Source organism: Nanorana parkeri, unplaced genomic scaffold (genome assembly GCF_000935625.1).
Source record: "Nanorana parkeri isolate BGI_ZX_2015 unplaced genomic scaffold, ASM93562v1 scaffold1428, whole genome shotgun sequence".
NCBI lineage: Eukaryota > Metazoa > Chordata > Amphibia > Anura > Dicroglossidae > Nanorana > Nanorana parkeri.
Genome location: NW_017307696.1, coordinates 22,456 through 50,062, shown reverse-complemented (window position 1 = coordinate 50,062; position 27,607 = coordinate 22,456). Strand labels below are relative to the sequence as shown.

Genomic DNA, 27,607 nt, shown 5'->3' with positions numbered 1-27,607 from the left:
GTCCGGGCTAAGACTCGTGTGGATACTTCAATGTTCTCCGTACAGTGTGTGTATGTATTTATTTTTGAAGATACGCCTCCACACATACACTGCCTGGCCAAAAACAGTCACACACTGTAATATTGTGTTGGACCGGCTTTAGCTTTGATTACATCACACATTGGCCGTGGCATCATGTCGATAAGCTTATACAATGCCATAAAATGTATCTCCGTCCAGAGTTGCATACATTTTTCACCAAGATCTTGTAGTGATGATGGGAGAGTCGGACCTCTGCGTGAAGTCTTCTCCAGCACATCCCAAAGATTCTCAGTGGGGTTAAGGTCTGGACTCTGTGGTGGCCAATCCATGTGTGACAATGACGTCTCATGCTCCCTGAACCACTCTTTCACAATCTGAGCCCGATGAATCCCAGCATTGTCATCTTGGAATATGCCCAATGTGCAATCAGGGAAGAAAAAAATCCATTGATGGAAAAACCTGATCATTCAGGGAGGCAGCTGACCTCATTTTGTGGGTATATACCGTTGCTGAACCTAGACCAGAGCAACTGAACCAACCCCAGATCATAACGCCTATCCAATGGAAGACTCTTTACTTAACTAAATCCGGGTGGTGACTATTTTTGGCCTGGCACTGTATATAATTTACTTTTTTAAATTTTAGACACCGTGTGGAACTTTTGCCTTTTCCTCCCGGAGTGTAAAACCTCAGATCATAATCCATACAGTACTCCGATAACAAGTTGCTATCGGGAAAAGCACGTCATTTAATGGTTCCGTGTAAGGCTGGCTCAGTAACTTTTGTTTATTGTAGTTATTATATGGACGTCAATTTTCTCAGAACTATACATGCTGTTCATTGACATCAGTCCCTGACCTACAATCTAAGGTCCCTATCTCCTGTACATCTGTACTCCGGTTAGATAAAGCTGGCCATACACCAGTAGGATTTCCTTTGTAAAAGTCTATTTTCAGAACACATCGTTTGGGTATTTTTTTTAAAAACCCAAATGGGGTCAAATCAGTGATTCTTTTTGACCGCCATGATGGGGGGGGTGATGGGGGGAGGGGGCAGTATAAAAGGAACAGGATGGAAAATGTTTCTTGAAAGAACGAAGTGAATGGTTTTTATTTGGGGAAACTCCATTCTTTCCAACATCAAACTGAATGGTTAACGGCCTTCAAGTCTCTGCTGGCATTATCGAATGTTCTGAGTTTATGCCCAGCTTCAGGCTCCACTCACACGTCCCACTGCGGGATTGTGTGCGTTTTTGTTGCACTTCCACTCATTTAATCATTGGCTGCTGCATGTGCGACAAATGCAGCAGAAATGCTCCTGTAGTATTTTCAGCTGCGGGCATGCACATTTGTCACACGTCCACATGCGGGAAAAATGCAAGTTTTTACCGCCCATGTTTGGGGTGCCATTGCCAAGTAATGGCACCTCAAGCATGTTGCGCGGAGTACATGTAAACTCCATGCAGATGGTACTCTGGGCAGGATTTGAACCGATAACCCACTGAGCTGCCTTAACTTGTAGTCTTTATTTTGTAGGCTTTAAAGTGATATTAAAACCTACTTTTTTTTTACATTTCTCCTTTAAGGAGACTCTCCTTTTGCTGGAGGCTGTTTTTAAAAAAAAAAACTTTTTCATTCCTCATTTTCTAGTGGGTCCTCGCAGCGATCTTACCACCTCCCCCTCCACGGGTGTCACCGTCGTTCCAATGGAGGCACGCTCGTGCCCGCTCGTTTCCACAGTGGCTGTGTGCGTTCATAGACACACACAGCCCTGTGGCGGGCCACGCCCCTTCCCTCTTTGATGGCAGAAGGAGCCTAGGACTCCTCTGCCATCGGTAACCCGGAAGTTCGGGGAACGGAGGATCGCTTCGGGACCGACGGAGGGGACGAGCGCAGCTGACAGGTAAGTGTGGGATTGCTTGTGCTTATGGGCTTGTTCACACCAATTGCAGTGCGGTACCTGCTGGAACGCACAGCAATCGCTCACTAAATGTCCCCCTTTGTTCTGGGGCGGGAGGGGGTGTGGCTGTGCATTGAAGTCAATGGCACCGCAGCCATGCCGCCAAACTACTGCTCTGGAACGCACCGCAATTGGTGTGGACAAGCCCTAACACGCCTACCATGCATTACAAAGCAGTGCATTGCTGTTCTTTGAGTCGGATACATTGTACGGTACAGAGCGTTAATCAAATGGAACAGTGTGTTTTAAAGCACTGCATTGGGGTAACGGGCCCTAACAGGGCCGAAACCTCCCGAAGATGAGGTTAGCATCCTAAGATGAATAATAAGCTATTGAGGGATTCAGCTGACTGAAATATTGGTGTATATGGACCTGAAAGGCCGAGTACAGTTATACCTACAGTGGAAGCATTAACCATGTCAAGTATTTGGTTAATAATGGGAAGTATGAGTAAATAGCTGATTCAGCACTAATGCTGTTTTAACAGCCGCCGACCTGCGGTGCCTGGAGCAGTAAGCAGCAGCCAGGTGAGGCTGTCGTCGTCCTCTTCCCTGAGCAAGCCTAGGATGCAGCTGAGATGCAGAGAGCCTGCGTCTGTGTTGTATTGGACATTATATTAAAGCAGAACTCCAGGAATTATTGCGTTTTTACGAGTCGTATGTATTTTTCTTTAAATCTTGGTGACCTTTTGTGTATTTCTTCCAGATCTGTGCAGTTATTACAGATAAACAATACAGTTGTGTTCTCTTTCCATCCCCCAACCTGCTGCTGACTGGGATGGTGAAAGGAGAAGCAGCAGGCTGATTAGGTCACCCTTTTGTTTGTTCAGCATGCATCTGGCCAAAATTTTTGCATGTAGCACCCCTCCCCGAATGAACCTTCCACGTGTATTACTTTGCTCACCTCGGGGTGTACAGCTGTATTCTCCGGCTGTCTTCCTACTCTTTGCTGGGAGAAATTAAGGACACACAAAAAATAATTTTTATGTTGTATCCTGAGCAAGATTCTTCTTGTAAATGGTAGAATCGCAACTCCTTTTGTTTGCAATTAATCCTACGGGCCTGCGTCAATGAGCTTTGGGTTTGTGTCCATGGCATCAGTCTACAGTCTGTGTACCCATCGCACTCGGAACCGCTGCTCCATGAGATAAGAAGTGGGTGCAGCAGGTGTCAACGGGTGGCTTCCGTCAAAGTCTTAAGTAAAAGATGGACACCGGCACTTCAAAGCAAATCCAGTACGTCTATTTATTCACATACTTGTTGCAAATGCAAAACGCAAGATACGTTTCGGGGTCTCACAGGATCCCCTTCACATCAGGCAAACAAGTGATCCACTTGTTTGCCTGATGAAGGGGATCATGTGAGACCCCGAAACATGTCATCAGTCTGAGACACTTCTCAGATCATTCAGATTTCATTGTTGGGTACATTGGACCTGCATTTGACCTCCATTTGGGCTTGCTGTTGACCTCCATTTGGACTTGCCGTTGACCTGCTTCAAAGAGCTCTTGGGCTTTCTGTTGGGAAGCCGGCTCCATGTTCCCCTTATGCTAACGCTGGTGAGAAGAAACCTTCCTCTGACCTGGAAGTTCCGCTATCAGGGTTAAGTATCAGAGCATTTAAATGAGTTTGAGTACTCGCCCAAATACTAGCATCGGTGCTGAGACCAAGTATCGGTGCATCCCTGTTATTGACAATGATTGACTGAGCTTCTAGAAACGCTGACAATAAAATGCTGATACTTTGACCTAATCCACTGCAAGACCCATGAGTGCCTCTATACCTCCCTTGGATTTGTAAAGATGTTTCTTTGTGGATGAGAACCTGTGGGAAAATCTAACTAAGTTCTTGCGTAATGAATCCACACATGCTTCCACCCACAACTGGAAATCTGCTTACCATGGTGAAATGACCCCATCAATACAATTAGTACAGGGGTAGGCAACCTTGCTGGGCAAGACATGGGTTATATGGTTTGCGAGGACATACAGCATAGGTCATGTCTATTGCCCCTCTTGTAAAGCCCACAGTAGGGTTTGTTATAGACAAAAATCTCCAATAAACCTCCCACATGGAGGGCTTAATACTGCACGATTACATCTGTATTTCCAGGCTGTTCATCATGATACAATCCGTTATTTGTCCTGGATCTGTGGGAAAAATGCTGCTCTTGTTCAGTGTGAAAAGTTGGCATTCCTCAGATGGAAGCCGAGAGTAGGTCAGGTACTGATGTTGGACGAGAAGGCCGGGCTCGCAGTCTCCGTTGAGTGTCAGGACTCTGTGCAGGCCAGTCAAGTTCCTCCAACTTGCTCATCCATGTCTTTATGGACCTTGCTTTGTGCACTGGTGCGCAGTCATGTTGGAACAGGAAGGGGCCATCCCCAAACTGTTCACTGGAACTAAGGGGCCAAGCCCAACCCCTGAAAAACAACCACACACCATAATCCCCCCTCCACCAAACTTTACACTTGGCACAACGCAGTCAGGCAAATACCGTTCTCCTGGCAACCGCCAAACCCTGACACGTCCATCGGATTGCCAGACAGAGAGGCGTGATTGGTCACTCCAGAGAACACGTCTCCACTTCTCTAGAGTCCAGTGGCGGCGCGCTTTACACCACTGCATCCCACGCTTTGCATTGCACTTGGTGATGTAAGGCTTGGATGCAGCTGCTCGGCCATGGAAACCCATTCCATGAAGCTCTCTACGCACTGTTGTTGCGCCAATATGAAGGCCACAAGAAAGTTTGGAGGTCTGTAGCTATTGACTCTGCAGACAGTTGGCGACTTCTGCGCACTGTGCGCTTCAGCATGCTTTACTACTATTCATAGCATAGTAGTAAAGTGCAGAAAGCCTGCCTGCATTTTTATGTCAACTACAGGCCTGAAGTCCATATGTAATCGCTGCAGTCAACATTTCATACTTGCTGACTTGTATAAATATTAGAAATCCAAAACAAACCCTCCACCTCAACGCTCGGTACTGCAGTACCACGCGCTGCAACACATGGCGACCGTAAGGTGACAAGTTTTTTCTTCCATTGCCGTGCATTGGCAGCCAGCAGTTCTAAATGGATTGGCTGCTTTAACAGAACGCGCATTAACGCACAAAATACTGCGCAGTGACGCACTTCAGTGGAATGCCATAGCAGAAAAGGGGCCTAGCTGTATCTGTTAGGTGCACCTAGATGATCGACGTCTTTGTTTTCTCGTACGCCTTGATAGAAATGGTTACACTAATAAGACTCGAACAATATTTGCTAATTAAAGAAGACTTGCTAATTGTCCACATTTCCTGATCTGACGCCCCGGGGATTTCTCACGCGTGAGGACGGCTGTTTTCTGGAGCCTAATGGGCTTCCCGCAGAGACTCAGGTGCCGGGACTGGCTGTGCTGGTGCCTTTTGCCGTCGTGGTCTGAGCTGTGCGTGTAAATAGAAGCGTCAATAAGCCAGGGGGAAGTGACCATGTCACACGCTTGGTGTCTCTGTGCTGAGGTTCAGCTGTTCCTCTCCAAACAAGCCCATTAGCCATCCAGAGGCAAACATTTACAGCCTGGATAACAACAAATGGATGATCTAACCGGAGCGTATGCTGGCATGCTGCTGGCTGTGTCCTAATTAGCTGCACATGTTCTCCCAGAGGCCTTTGCTGCTGGGGCATACCGCTGTTTCTGTAAGAGAAAGAAAAGTTGCTTTGTATCGGTTTAAAGCCGCACCATCATCCAAAGAGATTGTAACTGAGAATGTCTGAATGTATTTGCTTCTATTGGAAACCTTTTATAGATCTGTACTGCATTGCCTGCAATGATGCTCGGGCCGGGTCATGTTTGAGCAAAGCGTACATAGAGGTGGGTACACGACGAATGCTGATGTCATTCATACCAGTTCGTATGGGGTGAGTGATTGAAGAACATTGCAACCTTTTACTAGAATACAAAATTGGAGTTTTTATCAATAAAATCAAAAAGAAAAGCAATGGGAACTAAAACTCTTCCTGGAAATGTTCCCCTTATAGAAGTGCAGCATATGTACATTCTATCCATGGCGGTAGACTCCAAAATTTTCACGACCTTGCTAACGTATCTTCGTTATTTTAGCAGGTGATCTATACCTGCGTATGCTCAGTGTGTCCTTCAATTTCTGCATCCTTGCCATGCCTAGATCTTTAGAGCACCTCACCAGGATGAGATCAGCCTCCAGCTCAGGCATAGGTGATCTGCTCTTGCAATGTACTGTCAACCTTTCAGCCACCCCATGTGGTAATGGCCTCAAGTTTTCATCTTGCCTAGGTATCATTATTTAAGCAAGTGACTTATACCTGCGCATGCTCAGTGTGTGTACAATTTTCGTCCTTGCCATGCCAGGGTTAGGGTGATACTTTGAGACAAGGTTGGAGATCTATCCGGGGGCAGAGTTGTGGTCATGGCTTTGTAAGTGATTGTTAATATTTAGAGTTTTTATCCTTTCGGGAGATTGGAAGAAAGTTGTACAAGTTGAGGTAAAGAGTTTCAAAGGATGGGAGAGACTCCAGAGAAGTCCTGGATGAGCATGGGAGAAGTTGACGAGAGGGAGATAGAGAGCAGGAGGTCTTGGGAGGAGTATCCTTTTGGGCGATTGGAAGCCAGCGGAGGGATCAGCAGAGGGGGGGGGAGGGGGGGGATATACAGTACAGGGATTGACAGAGAGGGGTTGACCCTCTTGTAACTTTTAGCCTATTTAGATAACTTGTGATGTTTGCATGTCCTGTGCACCAAAGCACCACCCTTAATGGCCATTGCCTAGGTGGCCTAGTGTTAAATCGGGCCCTGATTTACATTTTCCATAAATGCAACCTAAGAACAGTGTCATTTTATTGATTCATTGGTCTAGTGACATCTTGACTGTTATAGTTTCCTCTCCCACACTAACATGGAATCAGAGTTTATTTTCTTACTGGCCAGCTTTGTAAAATGACCTCATTGGGTAATCAATTTCTTTTTCCTCATGTGGCACAATTTTAGCACCTGGGTAGGAGATGTGAAATGGGATTATTGATCCCTCGAGCTGCCATTTTATCACATTTCTTTGTTTTGACAGACCACTTTTTTATTTTGTAAATGGACACGTTGGGGACAGTAAGACTGTTGTATGTTACCTGCACATTTTTTAACCATTACTGCGCTTGGGAAATGGAACAAGATGAAAGGACAAATAATTATTTTGGATCAGATACATTCTTGTGAAGTTTCTTTTATACGTCTTAAAAATAAATAGCAAGACAACAGTCATAATGGCAACTACCATTAATCTTTTTTTATATTTTTCTGTGCAGTCAGTCCTCAATCCCCATCAGCATATCGAGCATGTCTACTTTGGCTATAAAGGGAATGTATGCTGATTTGGTATTACACTGCCTGGCCAAAAAAAAGGTAACCACCTGGATTTAGCTGAGCAAATGGGTCAGAGCCTTCCATTGGATAAATGTCATGATGTGGGGTTGCTTTTACTGGTTCAGGTCTACGTTCAGCAATGTTATGTCCCGAAAAAATGAGGTCAGCTGCCTCCCTGAATATACTGAATGATCAGGTTTTCACATTAATGGACTTTTTTTCTTCCCTGATTGCACATTGGACATATTCCAAGATGACAATGCCAGGATTCATCGGGCTCAGATTGTGAAAGAGTGATTCAGGGAGCATGAGACATCATTGTCACACATGGATTGGCCACCACAGAGTCCAGACCTTAACCCCATTGAGAATCTTTGGGATGTGCTGGAGAAGACTGCACAGTGGTCCAACTCTCCCATCATCACTACAAGATCTTGGTGGAAAATGAATAAAACTCTGGACAGTATTAAATGTTGTGACTTTGCATAAGTTTATCGAAACGACGTGTGCCATAATCGAACCTAAAGGCGGTCCAACTAAATATTTAGAGTGATTTTTTTTTTTTTTGGCCAGGCAGTGTATGCTCAGGAACAAACCTATGTAATTTGATCTACTATTCACAATACACACATAGCTGAACAAGTGGGAGTAGGTCTCACCACCCCCTCCGCTAGCTGATGAGGACCCCTATGGCTATATGGTTAGACAGACGCAACCAACCAGGAAGAAGCTGGTGCTGGGCCAATCATGTTCTGCCACTTCAACATGTATTGAATACGTCTAAAATACTTTTCTTTTTTTAATGATATTTTCACTGGAAGGAGACTCCTTGTCCATCCACCGAGGCGTTTAAACGTTGGACTTTATCTGTTGTATATAGCAACTGTTTTGGATTTATTGCCTTGTTGTGGACTGTCACTCCCTCAGCATGCCTGTGGATTTATCTGCAATTTTTAATGGATTTATGGTGAGCGTTTATCTCCCTCTTCCTAAGAATCATAATTTCAAATCATTATCTACTGCCACACACGGATTTTAAGCAGCGTGTGGCCCTTGAGCACCTCGCCCTGTGACTCAACCTGCGGGGGTGCTAGCAGTTGGGGGTGGGATTGACTTTTAAAATTTTGAGCGAGTGTTGTACAGTGATTCGTTTATGATCACCATAGAATCTCGTTCAAAGCCGACTTTACAATTTATGAGAAATCCGTAATAGATGAGATTAAAATCTGGCTGGCTCTTACAAGCCTGAAAAAGTATATTGGTGAAGCTATGGTACCCAGAGAGTTGAGGCTTAAAGTGCATTTCCACTTTGGCAATCAAATTTGAGAACGACCTGTGTTCCTTATCACCAATCATGTCTAAAATATTTAACCTTTTTTTTTTTTTTTTTTTAAGATGCCTCCTGTAGCCTTTTCGAGCTTCTCTCTCAATTTCCAAGTGACCGGAAACTGTCTGGCCCAACAGAAAGACCAGGGACAGACTGAGCATCCCCCTCATTAATATACTTCGTTAGGACAGACATTATTGAAATCTAGTTTACAACTGATGAGATCTGCCAGCACAGTACAGACTTGCATTCAAGAGCAAAACACAGTGCAGAGAATAACTTTTCTTTCAGAATAGAGCATGTATTGTGCAAGCAGCAACAATTCAGTTATGCAATGTGAATAATAACTGGTAATAAGTATAAAATAGTTGTTATCCCAGTTTGGCTGCAGAAGTGGAAATACTCATATAAAAAAAAATCCTTTCCACTGTGTATTTGGACCAATTTGTCTTTGATTTGAATGCTATTTTGTATAAATGTTCAATGACTTTGAGTTGGGAGTGTACAGAATAAAAAGCAAACTGTTTTAAAAACTCCCAGATGTAGATGAATGGAGTTGAACAGCCCTTGTTTCTATACGAGCAATTATCGCTACAGGAGGAACATTGTGAACCCTTTAAACAAGACTTGTGTATAAAAGCTGCTTCTGTTATAGAAACTAAGCATGTGAAGTACCTCCAGGGATGTGGAAGATCATGAAGAAGGGAATGGTTTATGAATGGGAAAAGAGAGCGGTTTGGCACAAGAGAACCCCATGCTCCATTCTGATGAGAGGTTAACCTTGGGTTGCCTGAGACTTCCAATGTGCAAAGTGTGATGCAATGGTTTCTAGAGCAGGGGTTGACAAATGAATATGGCAATCAGGAGCCAGTCTACCCAAGCCAGGAGCCAGCAGGACTGTTTTTCATGAGCCATCTCCTTTTGATAATTGATAGAGAAAACCTCAAAAAGTTGGGTGCCAGCTGTCTTCCTTTTTTTTTTTTTATTTTGTTGAGCATTGGCTACATGGCTCCTAGGATTTGTCCAGCCCTGTCCCAGAGGATCAATTATCTCAAGAGATTCCGTTATAAATGTTCTCCAGGGTGTTGTGGGACTAGGGTTATAAATGTTCTCCCAGGGTGTTGTGGGACTAGGGTTATAAATGTTCTCCCAGGGTGTTGTGGGACTAGGGTTATAAATGTTCTCCCAGGGTGTTGTGGGACTAGGGTTATAAATGTTCTCCCAGGGTGTTGTGGGAGTAGGGTTATAAATGTTCTCCAGGGTGTTTTGGGACTAGGGTTATGAATGTTCTCCAGGGTGTTGTGGGAGTAGGGTTATAAATGTTCTCCAGGGTGTTGTGGAGCATGAACTTTTGAAATTAAAGGTTAACCAGTTTATTTTCACAAGTCTTTGGTGACACGTGGAAGTGTATTGATAGGACTAAGTGAAATGGTGTCGGTGCATTGAGGAAGCACATCATATGGGTATCTTCAATAAGTTAGTTTACAAACGTCCTAGATGGATTTGGTTATTAGGAGTGGAAATGAAATGGAAGTTGAGAAATGCAGATGGCTCATAGAAGTGACTTTACCAAAGCTTTCCAGATGGCTCTTTTTAGTTGGATCAAGGCGAGCATTTCCCTAAAGGGTTGGATTGCTTGTGAACTTTGCAGGATAAATGGCGTTTCATGGTATCTGTAATCTAAATTCAACTTTTATTCAGGCCAGTTTGTATTTCTTTTGTTTCTCTGTGAAAACTTCATGGTTCGTTCACAGCACAATGCAGCAATTGCATGATAAAGCGCTAACAAATGTCTCGGTAGTTGGGTTTGCCTTGACGGAAGGACTTGCATAGAGATCCTTTGAATTATTCCTTTTTACCTGCAGTATGCTTTGGAGTTCCGTATGATTCATCGCTGTTTGCACTGGGATATGATCCAGTTTTCTGCTTTGTTTATTATTGTTTTGCCAACCCACAACACTCTGTATTCTGAAAACCTTTCCTGGGAGAAGGAAAATTAGCATGTATTGTACTCTGTGCTCCGTCTTAGTATTCCCTTTCAGGTGAACTTTATAGTAACCTACTGATGAGAGCTTTATAATTTCTGTGCTTGCTGAGCCATTTTCCTAGTATATAAATATTTATTTACTATATAATGTATGAATACTGATATATCAAAGTGTCTAAATACCCATATATGATATCAATATCGAGATCACGTCGGGTAAATAGACAACTAACATGTCTAGGGCTGCAACAACTAATCGACAATCGATTATTGAAAAAGTTGTCAACTTTTTCAATCGATCGGGTTTCGATTTGGTTGGCCCTGTTCACGGCCCCACACACGCTGCGCGCCTCCCCACCTCACGCTCGCTGCTGCCAGACCCGCCTGGTCGCATCCACGCTCCACACGCAGCACCTCCTTCCCGCCTCACACTCACTGCCCGCCCACATCCACGATCGGCACAGGGACGCTGGTAGAAGTAAGGAGGAGCAGGTGTGGGGGGTTGACAGCCGCCAATAGACGGGCCCGATCTCGGAAACAAATTGCTGGAAGACTGCTCAGATAAGACTGTACTTTCCCACACATGGTGCTCTATAATGTATTGCTGGGATAGTGGGATTTGTAGTAGTCTACAGCTGATGGAACATTGTGCTGTATATTATACCATCAGCTATAGAGGAATACAAATCCCAGCAATACATTGTACACCTTATGTATAATGTATTGCTGGGATTTGTTGTTCCTCTATAGCTGTTGGTATTCCGCATTGCGCTGTAATTTTACACTTTCCATTTCACTATATTGCACACCACAGTTTTTTTTCTTTTCTTTTTTACCTCCACCGCTCCAAGCTTGCTCCCGTGATGGACTGCAATCTCAATACAAACAACAAACTAGTAGTCCCATCACTGGAGCCATTTTTTAAAATTAATTTAAATTTTTAACCGATTAATCGAACTTAATAATCGGCTGATCGATTTTGAAAATAATCGTTAGCTGCAGCTCTAAACATGTCAAGACTTAAAATTGCGTGCACCTGCAAATTCGCAAAAAACACCCATAGGCAACGCTTAAAACGCTTTTACTGCTCATCAGTTTAGTGTTATCAGTGATTAATGGCCCTAAAATTATTGCTCTCACTCCGACATTTGCGGCGATAGGTAACATGTGCGGTGCAATCGTCGTTTTCGCATGTAGGCACACCCGACGCATATCTGCGTGTGTGTGTGGGGGCGGCGACTTACAAAAAATAAAAAAAAACAATTTTTTTTTTTCACACAGCTTTATTGCTATTATATGGGGGGCTAAGAAGCCCCTATGTGATAGCCAATTTACATGACAGAGCCAATTTACATGACAGGTCCTCTTTATGAAGACATCAGGGGTCTCTAAGACCCCTAATGTCACCGAGGGACCCCCATAGAAGCTGGAGAGTGACACTGAATGCAGGAAGTGATGTAATATACATCACTTCCTGCATTCGGGGACTGAGGAGATTTAAAGGGAGTTCGTATACTGATCTCCTGTCACAGAGCCGTGCCGGTCCCGGCCGCATCGGGCACAGCGGATCTCGGGACCGGCAAATGCAGTGACTGCTGCCAATACAAGCGATCGAGCGTCTCTGGAGACGCCTGATTGCTTGAATGTAAAGCTGCCGGCCGTGTAATTACAACAGCCGGCCGGGAAGCTGCTCGTCGGGCTCGTCACAGACAAGAGGTGTGTGTGTTTTCCATATATACTATACAGCAGGGGTCTCAAACTCAATGCACTCGGGGGGGCCACTCGACCAATTTTGTTTCTCCCATGGGGGCAGCATGCTAAGTTTCATACTTTAAAATAAGATGTCCGGTATGGTGCTACGAACCCCAATACACACACAATAAGGTCATATTCATATCTGTAAGTTTAGGTGCGATTAGGGATTCCTGCGTCAGGAACTTGCGTTTTCCTCCAGCAGGAATGCCTAATTTGGTGTTGACAAGCAACAGCTTTCACCCGTTCAAGTTAATGATCAGGTGACAGCTGCAGCATGTAAACGCCTGCACACCGCATGTAATGATGTGATCTGATTACATTTGATTAGGAATCAATCGCTCTCCCCAGACGCATCGTTTGTGCATCCAGGGAGAGTTTTCTAGCCGCATGTAATAAAATCCCATACGTTTTACATGTGGTGTGCAGGCGTTTACATTCTGCGGCTGTCACCTGATCATTAACTTGAACGGGTGACCGCTGCTGCTTGTAAACGCCAGATTAAGCATTCCTGCTGCAGGAAAACACAAGCTCCTGATGCAGGAAGGAATCCCTAATTGCGCGTAAACGTACAGGATGGAGAATGGAGCCTAATACACCCCCCCCCAAAAAAACATAAAATAATACATCCCCCCTCCATACACAAAAAAAACACTAGAGCTGCAGCTAACGATTATTTTCAAAATCGATTAGTTAGCCGATTATTGAGTTCGATTAATCGGTTAAAAAATAAAATACATTTTAAAAAATGGCTCCAGTGATGGGACTACTAGTTTGTATTGAGATTGTAGTCCATCACAGGAGCAAGCTTGGAGCGGTGGAAGTAAAAAAGAAAAAAAAAAAGGGTGTGCAATATAGCTAGAGGGATACAACAAATCTCAGCAATAGTACATTATACATACAGTGTATAATGTACTATTGCTGGGATTTGTAGTCCTCTGTATAATATGCAGCACAATGTACCGTATAGAGGTACACAAATCCCAGCAATACATTATAGAGCACCAGGTACCTGAGCAGTCTTCCAGCAACTTGCTTCTGAGATAGGGCCTGTCTATCGTCGATTGTCATCCCCCCCACGCCTGCTCCTCACTTGTTCTGCCCGCGTCCCTGTGCCGATCGTGGATGTGGGAGGGCGGTGAGCGTGAGGCGGGGAAGAGGTGTGGAGCGTGGGTGCTGGCGGGTCTGAGGTGGGGAGGAGGTACGGCGCACAGCGCGTGTGGAGCCGTGAACAGGGCCAACTAACCAGAAGCCGATTAATCGATGATTGTAAAAGTTGACAACTTTTTCAATAATCGATTATAATCGATTATGTCGATTTAGTTGTTGCAGCCCTAAAAAATACATAATAAAATAGTCTCCCCCACCCCCGACACATGTAAAATACAGACCCAGTCCTCCCCCCGCATGTAAAATATAAGACTGAGTATGTATTTGTATGTGTATTTTGTTATAACTATGTATGCCAGATATATGTTTTTTAGCATTTCTATAAATATATATTTTTATAAATATTTTGTTATATACTTTGAAGGTATGGTGGGATCCCCTGCGTGGGGAAAACTGCATCTTTGACTACTATAAAGAAGTAGGGGACCCTCCTTCAATATTTTGTATATTCTACACTCCACCTTCCTTTCCCCATTTTTATATACCAATATTCATATACCATATAGTGGTAGTCCCAGTTGTATTGGTGTGATGGTCAGGTGTCCACCAACGTTTTAGCATTTTATGTTCCTTTTCTGTGAAGGAACAGCTTCTATGCATTGTTGAATCCCGTGTTTACTCAGCAAATGCTCTGCCTCTTAGGAGACCTATTGGCAACGAGCAAACAGCACTAATGGTATGAGCTGTCATCACCTATTGTTGTCTTTAAGGATTTGACAATCTTGTACCATCCGGAGCTGACTTAGTGTCTCTGCTTCCTCATAGTGAAGATTTACATTTCCCCCACCCCCATCCCTTGGTGCATTGATATGGATGTACTAAAAGCTTATGGCATACACTGCCTGCTGGTCTTGTGTATTGTTCTTGATCCCACAGTTCCACTCACATGTAAGTGAAAAAAAATATATATATTTGTCTCAAATTCCCCCTTTCTCACCACTTGGGAAGTATGTGATAAAAAGACCTCAGGTCCGATCTTATCCCCTTCCCGGGTTCATGGATTGTTCTGTGGTTCACCTTGGTTTATGCCCAACTTTATTAGTTGCCTATTGATCCATCGTTGTGCTACTACACAGGCAGCCCATTATAGCCTATGAAGTGGTAGGCACTTCCGCTGTAGTCAACAAACCGAACAGAATTTGGCTGCCAGCAGAGCTGTAATGCCGTTCGGAGCCCTGGAGGAGGCCAATGTCTCATCTTAGGTCTGCTATGCATTTGTATGTGGTGCGTAAGTGGGCATTTGGGGCAACTTGGTATAAAACATTTTCTTTGGTAGCAGCATTACAATGGTGAATGGATCTCCTTACCAAAATTGTGAAGCTCAAAATAAACCTGGTCCAAAGAAATCGAGGCCACACACCGTCCCAGAGTTTCAATAAACTTCTAGACAAAGACTAAGGCATCGGAGAAAGGCTCCAGATGGAGCTTCATTGGTATGGATTAATAAAGTTTATTGAAAAGCCAAAATTGGTTTGCATCCACAATTATGGATTCCTCCTCGGTTTGATTAGAGGATAGGGTGAGCCCAAAAAATGGCAATTGGGTGGATGATTCACAAGCACCATATTTGATGGCACTTTACCAGAGAACCTCTCGCCAGTAGACTCGTCAGGTGCTGCAACGCTCCCTTTTTGGCACTAGTGTGTTCGGAGGTTGTACTGCGCTCCTACTACGATTCCCCTTTTTCCAGGTGTTTCTATAACCTCAGAGTGGCCCGTCTGACCCAGGCCAGTGTTGTGCATTCTTGGAATAGTTCTCTCTGGGAAAGTCTCTACTGTAAAAAGATCTTCAGACGCGGTGGGTAAATTTAGCCCTCGTGGAAGCCTGCCTGCACCGGTCTATGACCTCAATTAACACTTGGAGAATCTTAAGCCGTCTGTTAGTGAAAGGACGTGTACATCTGCTGTGTGCTTCTGGAATTCAGAACCGGTTTCCCCGTTGGGGAATAAATGAGCGAATATATTGCACTTCCATTTAGATCAAGCCTTGTATTTTAGAGTTGTTGACTTGGCCTCCCCCCCCCTTCAGATAGCATAGCTGTAGAATATTGTTGTCTGGCCTTGACTGTTATTACAGAGCTGAGCGAGTACTTTGTGTTTAACATTAAATGGACATTTTTTTTTCTTTTTTCTTTTCTCTGGGGGGTTGTGGTGGGATTTATAATTCACACTTCACACAAACCTAACACTCCATGATAAGAATCCTTATTTTTTTTTAAAGTGATAGAGGTAGGTTAGTATAAGGGAGATATATGACAATTAGTCACAAGGCTGACATCAAGATCTTTATCCTCCTTGTAAGCTTTGTGAATTGAGCCCATTGTCTTACCTTTTTTTTTTCTCTTTAACTCAGGTCAAGGTTTCTCATGCAATTTTCTTTTTTGGGGGGGGAGTGGATTATTTAAAAATCAACTAAAGGAAACAAATTACAGATTTACTAGGTGATCCCTAATGCATAGGCCAGGGATGAACAAATGAATATGGAATTTAGGAGCCACTCTGCCAAATCTAGGATTGTTTTTTTTTAAGCCTTCTCCATTGCCAAGAACTAGAGAACCTCAATATGTGGGTGCCAGCTTTAATTTTATAAAGAACATTGGCAACCTGGCTCCTAGGATTTGTCCAGCAGTGGTATTGGTGAAATTGACAGGGCTCAGAACTGTGGACATTTCAGTTAGATTGGCTGTGCCTGGTAGATGGCCAAAATTATTTTATTTATGTATTAAAAATATTTATTAATACCATTATTTAATACTATGCGATCAATTCTGTACTATTAACAGTATTAAATAGTATTAATAGTTAATAGTAATAATCATGATTTATAAAGTGCCAGCAGTTTTTTGCAGTGCTTTACAATATGAGGACATTACAGTTACAATAAATTTTAAAGCAAGATGATTAGGAGGGCCCTGCCCGTGAGAGCTTACAATCTGAAAGATAAACAGGATGTTTATTATTCTTAATAAGTGTGTATGTGTGTGTGTGTGTGTGTGTGTGTGTGTTTTCATGGTTCACAAAACAATGTACTGTTTCAGCTTTATATAGAACAGATTGTAATGTTTTTATTTCCTAATGTACTCCTGTGACCCGAAGGGGCATATAGCGAGTTACTGCTTACTATATGCTGACAGCGCAGAGAACTGCTGCACCCGGGAAGAATCCCATTATTGTCGGGATCCACCCCCTCTTGTCTGCCTGCCCCCTGAGCCCTGGAGGAGCAGAGAAGTGGTGACTGAAAGTCCCTGGTCTCTGCAGGGAGGAGGCTGTGAGCTGGGCGATCAGCGGTCATATGATGAGCTCTTGGTATAGACGTGGCGAGTGACCACTTAAGTGTCCAATGCCTGCTCCAAGTATCTGGAAGACTATATTTTACTCTCCCAATACTTCTCTTTTTATACCATTTGTGAATGACATCCCTGATGATCTAAAAAGCGTACATGGGTATATTCATGATCTGCCCAGGCTAATAACCCAAATATAAATGTAATTCTCAATTTGTATTGCTACAATTTAAAAGAACAAGAATACTCCCTAATTAAAACCATGAGAAAGGACCTGTGTGCTGACTTATAGCTACATATCCAGCTTCAGATTATCTTGCATGGCATAGCTTTCATCCAACAGGTTTTTGAGAACAAAGTCTGCTTTCTCAAGGAATGCGTAGGCAGTCTAAACCACAAAGATAATCTTTTATCAAAAGAAAAACTTGTATTAGACTAATACTCTTATGTATAAAGGAGATCTATAAATAATAATTTATATAGGAGATCTTTTAATAATACTGTATGTATTAAGGATCTATAAATACTGTATGTATATAGATCTATAAATAGTACTTTATATAGGAGATCTATAAATAATACTGTATGTGTAAAGGAGATCTATAAATAATTGTATAGGAGATCTATAAATACTGTATGTACATCGGAGATCTATAAATAATACTGTTGTCTATGGTAGACCTATAAATCTATTATATACTTGGATACAAACCTTATGTAGCAGGTCATATACCAGCTGGTATCATAAGTAGTAACCAACATGGCTTCATGAAGGACTATTCATGGCAGACCAATCTAACATTTTTTGAAGAAGTCAGTAATAATTTAGACAGAGGAATACCAGTAGACGTGGTGTATCTGGACCTTGCTCAAGCATTCGATACAGTACCCCACAAACGTTCAATTCATAAACTGATGTCTATCGGTTTGGATGAAATTATATGTACTTGGGTGGAAAACTGGCTGCAGGAACGGATCCAGAGGGTAGTAATAAATGGGTCATTTTCTAATTGGGCAAGGGTTGGGACCCACTCCTGGGATCGATCCTGTTCATTTTATTCATTAACGACGTAGAGATTGGAATAAATAGTTCCATTTCAGTTGTTTGCGGATGATACAAAACCTGTTAAGGGCAGTCAATTCTGAACAGGAGATATCTGCACTTCAACAGGACCTAGATAAAATTGAGGCCTGGACTACAAGATGGCATATGCGATTTAATATTGAAAGATGTAAGGTTATGCGCATGGGAGCAAAGAACGTGTGCGCAAATTACTGCTTGGGGGGTGCTACATTAGGGAAGTCCGACATGGGTATAAGTCCTGGGGGTCCTCATAGATCACAGATTTGGTAATGGTATGCAAAGCCAAGCAGCATCCAGCAGAGCAAACGAGATACTATCCGGGATTAAAAGAGGGATTTTGGCAAGGGATAAAAACATAATCTTACCACTACATAAATCACTGGTCGGTCTCCTCTTGAGTATGCGGTGCAGTTTTGGTCACCAAATCTCGGCAAAGATGTCCTCCAGCTGGAGAGAGTTCGGAGAAGGGCTAAACAATTGATCTATAGCTGCTGGTATTCTGTACTGCGCCGCTGTATAATGTACTATATTGCACACTACACTCTTTTTCCCTTCCACTGCGCCAAGCTTGCTCCCGTGATGGACTACAATCTCAATAGAAACTAGTAGTCCATCACTGGAGCCTTTTTTTTTTTTTTATCCGATTAATCGAACTTAATAATCGGCTAACTAATCGATTATGAAAATAATTGTTAGCTGCAGCCCTAGATTAAAGGGATAGAAGGCCTGCGTTATGAAGATCACCCAAATGTATTCACCTTAGAAAAAAGGCGATTTAAGAGGGGACCTTATTGCAGTCTTCATATCAATGGAGACAACAATATTTGGAACAAGTTGTTTATACCGAGGACTTTATTGAGAACACAAGGACATAACAAGAGTCTAGAAGAAAGGGGGTTCAATATTAGACTGCGAAAGGGATTTTCTTTACTGTCCGCATAGTAAAAAAGTGCCATTTCCTTCCACAGTCATTGGTATCTGCTGATACCATTGATACATTCAAGAAACTTCTAGAAGAGATTCTTCTTTTATTACATATGCAAGGATATGGGGTGTGTTCAAGCCATAAAGACAGACACAAACATACACACAGGTTGAACTTGATGCACCTTTGTCTTTATTGAACCTCACCTACTATGTAGCACATACCGTGCCATGCATATATTACATCAGATCTACATAGAACCTTGAGGGAAAATTACTGTTGAAATGATTGGTCTGACAACAGGGTCTCTTTAAAATTAAAGTGTAACTGAAGCCAAACTTCCTTTCCTTCCTTGTCTTTCCTTCCTTTCCTCTTCTTTCCTTTCTTCCTTTCTTTCCCCCTCGCTATTTGTCCTGATGACCATTATCAATGAAAGAAAATCCCACATTTTAGGTTGTTGTCAGAGCAGGAGTGAGTGGGAAATCTGCCAATGGGGGACACTAGTTCTGGTGACCACCAGGGAAGTCCCAATTTCTTGTGACTACTGGACAGGAAATGAAGGCATATCTCCTCAATGGGAGGGGGAAAGAAGCTGACAGGTTATAACCCTCCCTTACTCTATATGAAAACATATTTTTTTTTTGGACTCTGTAATACTTTATCCCTGAGCCAATTCATATCATAACACTAACGTACATAAGTGTTGTTGTTTTGGCTTCTGAACAGATTTTTCGAACGATCTAGATTGCGATGTTTGGTACAGCGCTGTTAACATCATTGTTTGCTATACGGCCTCTCCCTGGTCCTGTGTCTAGCTTGACTGGGCCCTTCTAATCTGATGTGTGTTTCCAACAATGTCACTTTTTCCTAAAAACAGCACTTTCCGTTGAAGTTCTAACAGACCAGTTATTCCTGTGTGCCAGTTAGCTGCTGGTTCTTGCAAAAAAAAATGCCTGGTGGACAGGCTCCAGAAAGATAGTCTACAAGTTTTGATACGCCACTTATCCCCGAATGAGAACATATGCAGGAGCAACTCGGAAGTGACTTCAAAGCAACTCGCATGCAAGATATTTCCCTTTTAATGCAGGGGTGGGAAACTCCGGCCCTCCGGCGGTTTTGGAACTACAAATCCCATGAAGCATTGCAAGGGCGACAGTTAAAAAAAAAAGTGGGGTTCCTCCCTTTAAATCATGAGCCCCTCTTTTTTTCACACCAGATTCCCCCTTTAACATTAGAGGTTTTTTTCTTTATATCAATAGGTCTCCTTTGCATTAGAAGCCCCCTTCACATCAGAGTCCTACAGTAATAAAATTTCAAGGCCCCTCTGGTGTGCCACGTCACCCTGTTTTAGAAAGGCTGGGCTAAGACGAAATGCTAAGGCCTGAAAAACACGCAGAGGCAAACAAGTAAAAACCTTCTAAATTGCTTATGTGCTCATGAATGTAGCCTAAGGGTCCATGCACACTATGCTCCACATTAAGCGCATTTCAATGGGCTAGCTATGCACCTAAACGTACATAAAATTGGAGGTGACCCCCACACACACACACACACACACTTTTTTGTTTTTATAATCAATAACCATGTATTGGGCTGCTGTTCAGAAATGAATGGCACAATAGTTTTCACATTGCTGCAACAGCTTTAAAAATGGATACTTGCCTTACATGTACCTTCATGGCAAGAAAAGTGACCCCTTCCTGGGTACAGCAGGGAGTGATATTGCAATTTCTTTACAGATAAAATCTTTTATTGGGAAGTTCTCCCTCCACCTTTTTTATTTTGTCTGTAGTATTTTTAGTGGTCTTTTGCTTTTATTTGCGCCAAAAAAATTTTTGATCTTAAAAATAGTTTCCTGTTTTTTAATTTTTTTTTGATTTTTTTTTTTTTTTTTTTTTTTTTTTTTTTTGTTCTGTATGTGTAAAAAGTCCAGAAAATTAAAAAAACCCATAGTAAGTATTTGGCTGCGAGCGGCACTCTTCGTCCTCCGGTTTTTCCGGTTCCATTACGGTGTAGCGAAGGCCGTCTCTGCAGCTAATAGGCGCCGTCTCTGTGGGGCAGTGCGGTGATTGCTCCTGGCTGTGCCTCGAACAGGTTAGTAATGGGAGCGCCTGCTGTTACCGTGAGAATAAAACGTCGCCACTTTTTGTAAGACCGGTGTTCTGGCTAATCATATTCCGAGGGCTCTGTGCTAACTGGCTGCAGGAAATTCTACCCATTATTGGGGAAGAGAGGCTTTATTTGAGAGCAGCGTGCTGTGTCCATGCTGTAATCGCGGTCGCTAACTGTCCTGAAAATCACAGACAAAGAAAAACGCAGGCTAATAAATGGGTCTCTGAAAGGAAGAAAATGTCGGGGGGGATCTTCAAAAAGTATTCTCTTTTTCCTACATTTTGTTTCGGGCAGTGGCGACTCTAGGAACAATATATAGGGGGGGCACATAAGATACCACAGTCAGATCTGGGGGGGCACTAATAATTTTCATTGCATGTCGCAACCGATGAGCGCCGAGAGCTGATTTAATTGCGGATGGCATCTGCGCCCTGCAGTTGCGACAGAAGCTGCATACAGCATGTGCTGGTTACTACTTAAACTGGCGCGCTGTGTGGAGCTTCTGAGAAGATACGCTATTAGCATAGCGAGGAGGTCGGCTGCGCATTTTGCATCACTCCCGCTATGCTAATAGCGTATCTTCTCAGAAGCTGCACACAGCGCGCCGGTTTAAGTAGTAACCAGCACATGCTGTATGCAGCTTCTGACAGCATAGTAGACGGGAGGCTGCACTTGTCGGTGGATCCAGGGATCAGGAAAATATTTTATTTTATGTTATGTTTTTTAAATGCGTGTGTTCGTAGGGTCTGGGGCCTTTCATTTTATGGGGGATTTTTAATTTTAGTTTATTTAACTTTTGTATTTCTTATTTAACATTTTTACATTTTATTAATTTAACTTTATTTTTGTAACTTTTTTCATTTTAGTTTATTTTATATACGCCTAGTCCTTTGTATGTTGTGCAGCAGTCCTGATTCTGTATTCTGATATAGTAGGGATCGTGAACATTTTAACCCTAAAAAGAAAAGTAATGCAGCCGCCACACCTAAGAATTGATGAGCTACTTATGTCCCACAGGTCCGGTAGATTTGACAGCCGTAGACAGAAGTGGCGGTCACTTCTCCCAGACCTGGCGGAGGGTGATTGGTGTGATTTTGGAGATGGATACATGTCCTCTATGATGGCCTCTAGAGACAAACTATTACAGATTAATTTTTTTTTTTATCAAGTCTACTACACTCCTCTATTATATGCATTGAGCCTCCGACCCAACCCACTTTGCTTTAGGCGCTGTGGTCATGTAGCTGATTTTCCTCCACTCCTTTTGGTCCTGCCCACGCATACGGGCCTTTTTGGTCTGAGGTTACTTCCTTCATGGAGGCTAGCCTTGGTTTCCCCAACATATGCAACCCTGCTTTTTGCCTCCTGGGTCTGTTTGATGAGCTGCCATTAGCCTCGGGAGCTCGGACACTACTCCGCCTGCTGTTATTTTATGCCAAAAAGGCTATTCTCCTAGTCTGGGGTAGCCCTAAGGTTCCCTCCCTGTTCGACTGGAAGGGATTGGTTGATCAAGCATTGCCCCTCTATAAACTTGCATATGAGCAGCGGGGCAACCCGCTCCGCTTTGCTCGAGTTTGGGGCCCCTGGCTCTCCTAATACAACTGTAGATTTCATTTAAATGCACCTACTGCTTTGTGTTATACTGGAGTTCTTGGTCCTCTCTCACATTCCCTAAAGCCTTGGTTCTCAACTGGTGGGTCGTGACCCAAAAGTGGGTCGCGACCCTGTGTTCAGTGGGTCGCCGCATGCCTTCCACTTTTCTAGGTGAGAGGCTCCTCTGCCTCCCCCTAGCATAACACTGTGTCAGTTCTCGCGCCGAGCAGCCATTCAAAATATGCTGCCCGGAGCCGAGTGTCAGCTTGAGGTGGGCTGGGTTTATGGTCACGAGGGAGCTCCATTCATACGTGCATTCCCTACAGCACCCTTGTGTGTTTGTTAGAGGTGCCTGGACCGGAGTGATGTCACATTCTGGCTCCTGGCACCTCTACAGGTGATGCACATATGGATGGTGCGGGAGTGCCTTGCATTGCCATTAATTTGAATGGCATCCCGATTGCATCTCCCACCCACAGTTCTATCGCCCGCATCGGAGCGTTCAATAAAAAGCATCTTTAAAAAAAAAAAAAAAAAAATTGATGAGGTACAATATATTACACTTTTGTTTTTGTGTTTGGATACACTTCAAACCTACAACCATCTCTCCATACATGTAGTACACAGTTAAATGATTCCAGGGTACCTAACTTTTGATTGGTCAGATAACTGTAACCCATTTGTATGAAAAGTTATACATTTCAGGCATTTTAATAGATTTCCCTCTTTCTTTCCTCCCAGGTGTAACCATGGGGCTTTGTCTTTGGTTCAGCGCCCTTCTTCTCACCGGCGTGGTCGCTGCCAACAAGCTTTGTTTCCCCGGCTGTACTTGCGAAGTTGAAAGCTTTGGATTATTTGACAGTTTCAGCCTGACCAAAGTGGATTGCAGCGGAGTGGGTAACCACATCGTCCCGGTCTCCATTCCTTTGGATACCTCTTACCTGGATCTTTCATCCAACAAACTGGAAAAGGTCAACGAGTCTGTTTTGTCCGGTCCGGGTTACACCACCCTAGTCAACCTTAACCTAAGTTACAACCAACTGGTGAAGATTTCCTCTACCACTTTCTCTAAATTGAGATACTTGGAGTCTTTAGACTTGAGCCACAACCTGCTAGAAGCTCTTCCCGACCACAGCTTCTTCTACTCCCCTCTCGTAGAACTTGACTTGAGTTTTAACAGATTACAGGGAATACAAATTGGGGCCTTCACCTCGAAAAGTAACGGCAAAGCCATCAATATCAACCTTGCCAACAATCTGATCAGCTCCATCTCGAGGAGACCCGACGACCCCGTTCCGAACATCCGGGGTTTGGACTTGTCCGAGAATCAGCTGCGTTCCGTTCATGGCCTTCAGGGAATTCCTCTGCAATACCTTAACTTGGATAGAAACCCCATTTCTAAAATTGAGGAGAATAACTTTTTGGGTCTGAAAGGCTTAATCTACCTGTCTCTCAGCACAATGGAGAACTTGAGGGAGATCAGCCCACATAGCTTCAAAGACCTACCAGCTCTCCAAATCCTTGACTTTTCCAACAACCAGAACTTGAGGACTCTCGGCAAAGACGTCTTCTTCGGGCTGAACTCCTTACAAGAGTTGAACTTGTTAAACTCCGGAGTGGCGTCCTTGCCCAAGGACACCCTCCAGCATTTGCCATCCATGAAAAGTATTACCTGGGGAAAGAACATTCATTGCGTCAAGACTATGAAGGAAAGCCAGTTCCATCTGCAGAATGGGGTGGTGCGGAGAGAAGTCTTGGTCTGCCGGGATGACCGAGGTGCTGTATCAGCACAGGATGTCTTATAATATTTTTTTTCCATGTAAAGGTTCCTTCTTTGGGAGACCATGTGCCTTGTTCCAGAACAAAAAGACTGTCAGTAATTTATTTATAATTTTGTATGAGCAATTTTACCTAAGACGGCGGCATTGGACGATGCTCACCGCTTTTTATAGACTTGAATAATACATAGCAATCCACTTTTGGACCAATATACGTTTCTGATCGATGTGCCGAGACGACACTATTTTCATCCGTTTATTTTTTTATGTGCTAAGCTCAAATAAAGGAAGTTAAAGTTACAATGAATACAATTCGTTTTATTGTTGCATGATATCACTGTGACCTGCGACCACCTGCCATGAAAGAGTTTCCACACCCTTCCCAATAAAGGTTTTGGATTTTTTTCCTTGGGTGTACCCAATGTTGTATTGAGAGATGTTCTCCAAATACAGGGGTGGGCAATTTCCGGTCCTCCGGCTGTTAGTGAACTACAAGTCCCATGAGGCATTGCAAGACTCTGACAGCCGCAGGTATGACTCCCAGAGACATGCTGAGATTGGTAGTTACAGTACAGCTGGGGGGCCGGAGTTTGCCCCACCCCTGGTCTCATAGGTATTTAAAATGAAACTCCAGGCAAACTGATGATTTTTCTTTCTGCAGTTGAAGTAGTCCCCGTTCACACCTTCGATTTCACCCCAAACGTACATCATGAATTGCAAATGTCCCATTGCAATCCAGACCGGAATCCCAAATGCATATGCAGAAGGGTGCTGGAATGACATGCGGTTAGAGAAGGTAGTCACCCGCACACCAAGGTCCAATGTATCGATGCATCTTTATTTGACATCAGACACTCATAGTATCACATCTAAAAGCAAAGTTTTTGTAAACCTTCAATGGTACCTTTTTTTTATGAGGCAAAGACTATATGTCCCTCTCCTTGTGCAGGGCGGCTGGTCTTGTCTCCACCCCCTCCTGTAATAAAGGCCGCTCATTGCTGCTCTCTCTCCTTGTGCAGTGTGACTGGTCTTGTCTACACCCCTTCCTGTAATAAAGACCGCTCACTGCTGATCTCTCTTTGTGCAGGGTGACTGGTCTTGTCTACACCCCTTCCTGTAATAAAGACTGGTCACTGCTGATCTCTCTTTGTGCAGGGTGACTGGTCTTGTCTCCACCCCCTCCTGTAATAAAAACCGCTCACTACTGCTCTCTCTCCTTGTACAGGGTGACTGGTCTTGTGTCTGACCCTTCTGTAGTTTTCTCTAGTGGGTGGGGCCTGCTGGGTCCCTCCCACAGCTCTGCTCTCTGCACAGGGTATGCACAGCACAGTGTTGTTACTCTTACAAGGTAATATCTGGGTTTGTAAAGGTGTTTGGTGCACACATAGTGTATTTGTATCCTTTGTGGCTATTGAGAAATATATTTAAATGTAATTTGTATTATGTGCCCAGCTTTAAAGAGAAATGTCTGGGCGACATCGCCACCTGCTGGCATGGGATAAAAGAATTCAGAAAAGGATCCCTTGTAAAATCATAGGCAAGGATTCCACTTCCTGATGGGGAAACATGAGAGCAGATTTCTTTTATTTTACCTTGTATTTACTTTATTTATTGCAAAATGTTTGAGAGCACAAGATTTGTCTAAATATTTCAATTAATAGAAAATAAATTATTAAAAGTAAGACCTAAGCTAACCAAGGAGTAGGCAACCTCCTGCGATGGAACTGCAAATCCCCTAATGCATCTTTCTCAGTCATGCCTGTGGCTGTCAGTCTTGCAATGCCTCATGGGACTTGTAGTTCCACAAAAGCTAGAGGGTCGAGGTTTGCTAACCCTGACCTAGAATCTCCCCAGCAGGAAAACAACCAGCAAAAACCCTTCTGCATACCATTTATAGAAATGGCTTCTGATTTTTTATATACAGGTGAAACTCGAATAATTAGAATATCGTGCAAAGTTCATTTATTTCACTAATGCAACTTAAAAGGTGAAACTAATATATGAGATAGACTCATTACATGCAAAGCAAGATAGTTCAAGCCGTGATTTGTCATAATTGTGATGATTATGGCTTACAGCTCATGAAAACCCCAAGAACCCCAAATCCACAACCTCAAAAAAGTAGATTATTACATGCAATCAATAAAACAAGGATTGTACATAGAACAGTATCGGACCTCTGAAAAGTACAAGCATGCAGATGTACTTAGTACTTGGTGTGGGCCCCTTTTGCAGAACTTACTGCAATTACTTTTGCACAATATTCAAATCGAGTTTCACCTGTATACACACTGAGTGGCCAGATTATTATGACCACCCCATCAGTACTTCGTTGGGCCGCCTCGCGACTCCACGAGATGATGAAAGGTGATGCGAGGAATCTGACACGGCACTGTTGCCCTTCTGTTGTCTTGTACCAGTCTTGCCTTTTTTTCATACATACATACATACATACATACATATATACATACATACATACATACATACATACATACATACATACATACATACATACATACATACATACATACATACATATACTTTTTGTCCTCGGATCACCCTCTGTTGTCTGCTCCGGGGTCCTGGAAGATTTTTCGGTTTGATCCTAATAGGATATTTCTGCTTGTGTCTCGTGTTCGGAGATGATTGATGATGGCGCTGATCACATGCAATACAAATCCTGACTTCAGTCCAAGCTGAACGGCTATCAGCAGCTGTACCTCTGAATGCAGAACAAGGGATAGCATGTGCCGAAGCACAGCTGCAGGTGTGGAATTGCCCACCGCTGATGTACGGGCTGCACTGGGGAGAAGGTGATGTCATTTCGAGGGACAAGGAAGTGGGTGGCGTCACAGTGGACGGCGGTTCCCAAAACTTCAGGTCCCGCCTCATCTGCTCTCTATATATCCCTGCAATGTTGACAACAGGAGATCGCACAGACATACAGATCCCAGGTCATCCCCGTACAATGTTGCAGTACAAGAGTATTCTGCATGCAATGATCTATAAATGTAACCATGGCTATCCCTGTAGTATCAATGGTTACATTTATATGTTCGCTCCCTCCCCGCAGTCTCATAAATTGTAACATTGTATCATGTCTGTATGTATGCCCTATGATCCTCGGCTTGATCTAGTGGCCATATTGCAATATGTTCCCTGTTCATTCTGTTCTGTGCGACAACCTTTTAAAGAACATTCGACCTGGACAGAGATTACACTAAACAGCCTTTCGCCCCCCCCCCCCC

The 27,607-nt window shown here is 43.3% G+C and overlaps 1 protein-coding gene across 1 annotated transcript in view; it reads left to right on the top strand.

Annotated features, from left to right (window-relative positions):
* TSKU (tsukushi, small leucine rich proteoglycan) overlaps positions 1–24,656 on the top strand; it is a 41,320-nt gene extending 16,664 nt beyond the window's left edge. The window contains exon 2 of the mRNA XM_018569939.1: positions 23,323–24,656. Coding sequence (XP_018425441.1) covers positions 23,331–24,386 — 1,056 coding nt within the window. The 5' untranslated portion in view covers positions 23,323–23,330 and the 3' untranslated portion in view covers positions 24,387–24,656. The remainder of the gene's footprint in view (positions 1–23,322) is intronic.
* Positions 24,657–27,607: the final 2,951 nt, after the last annotated feature.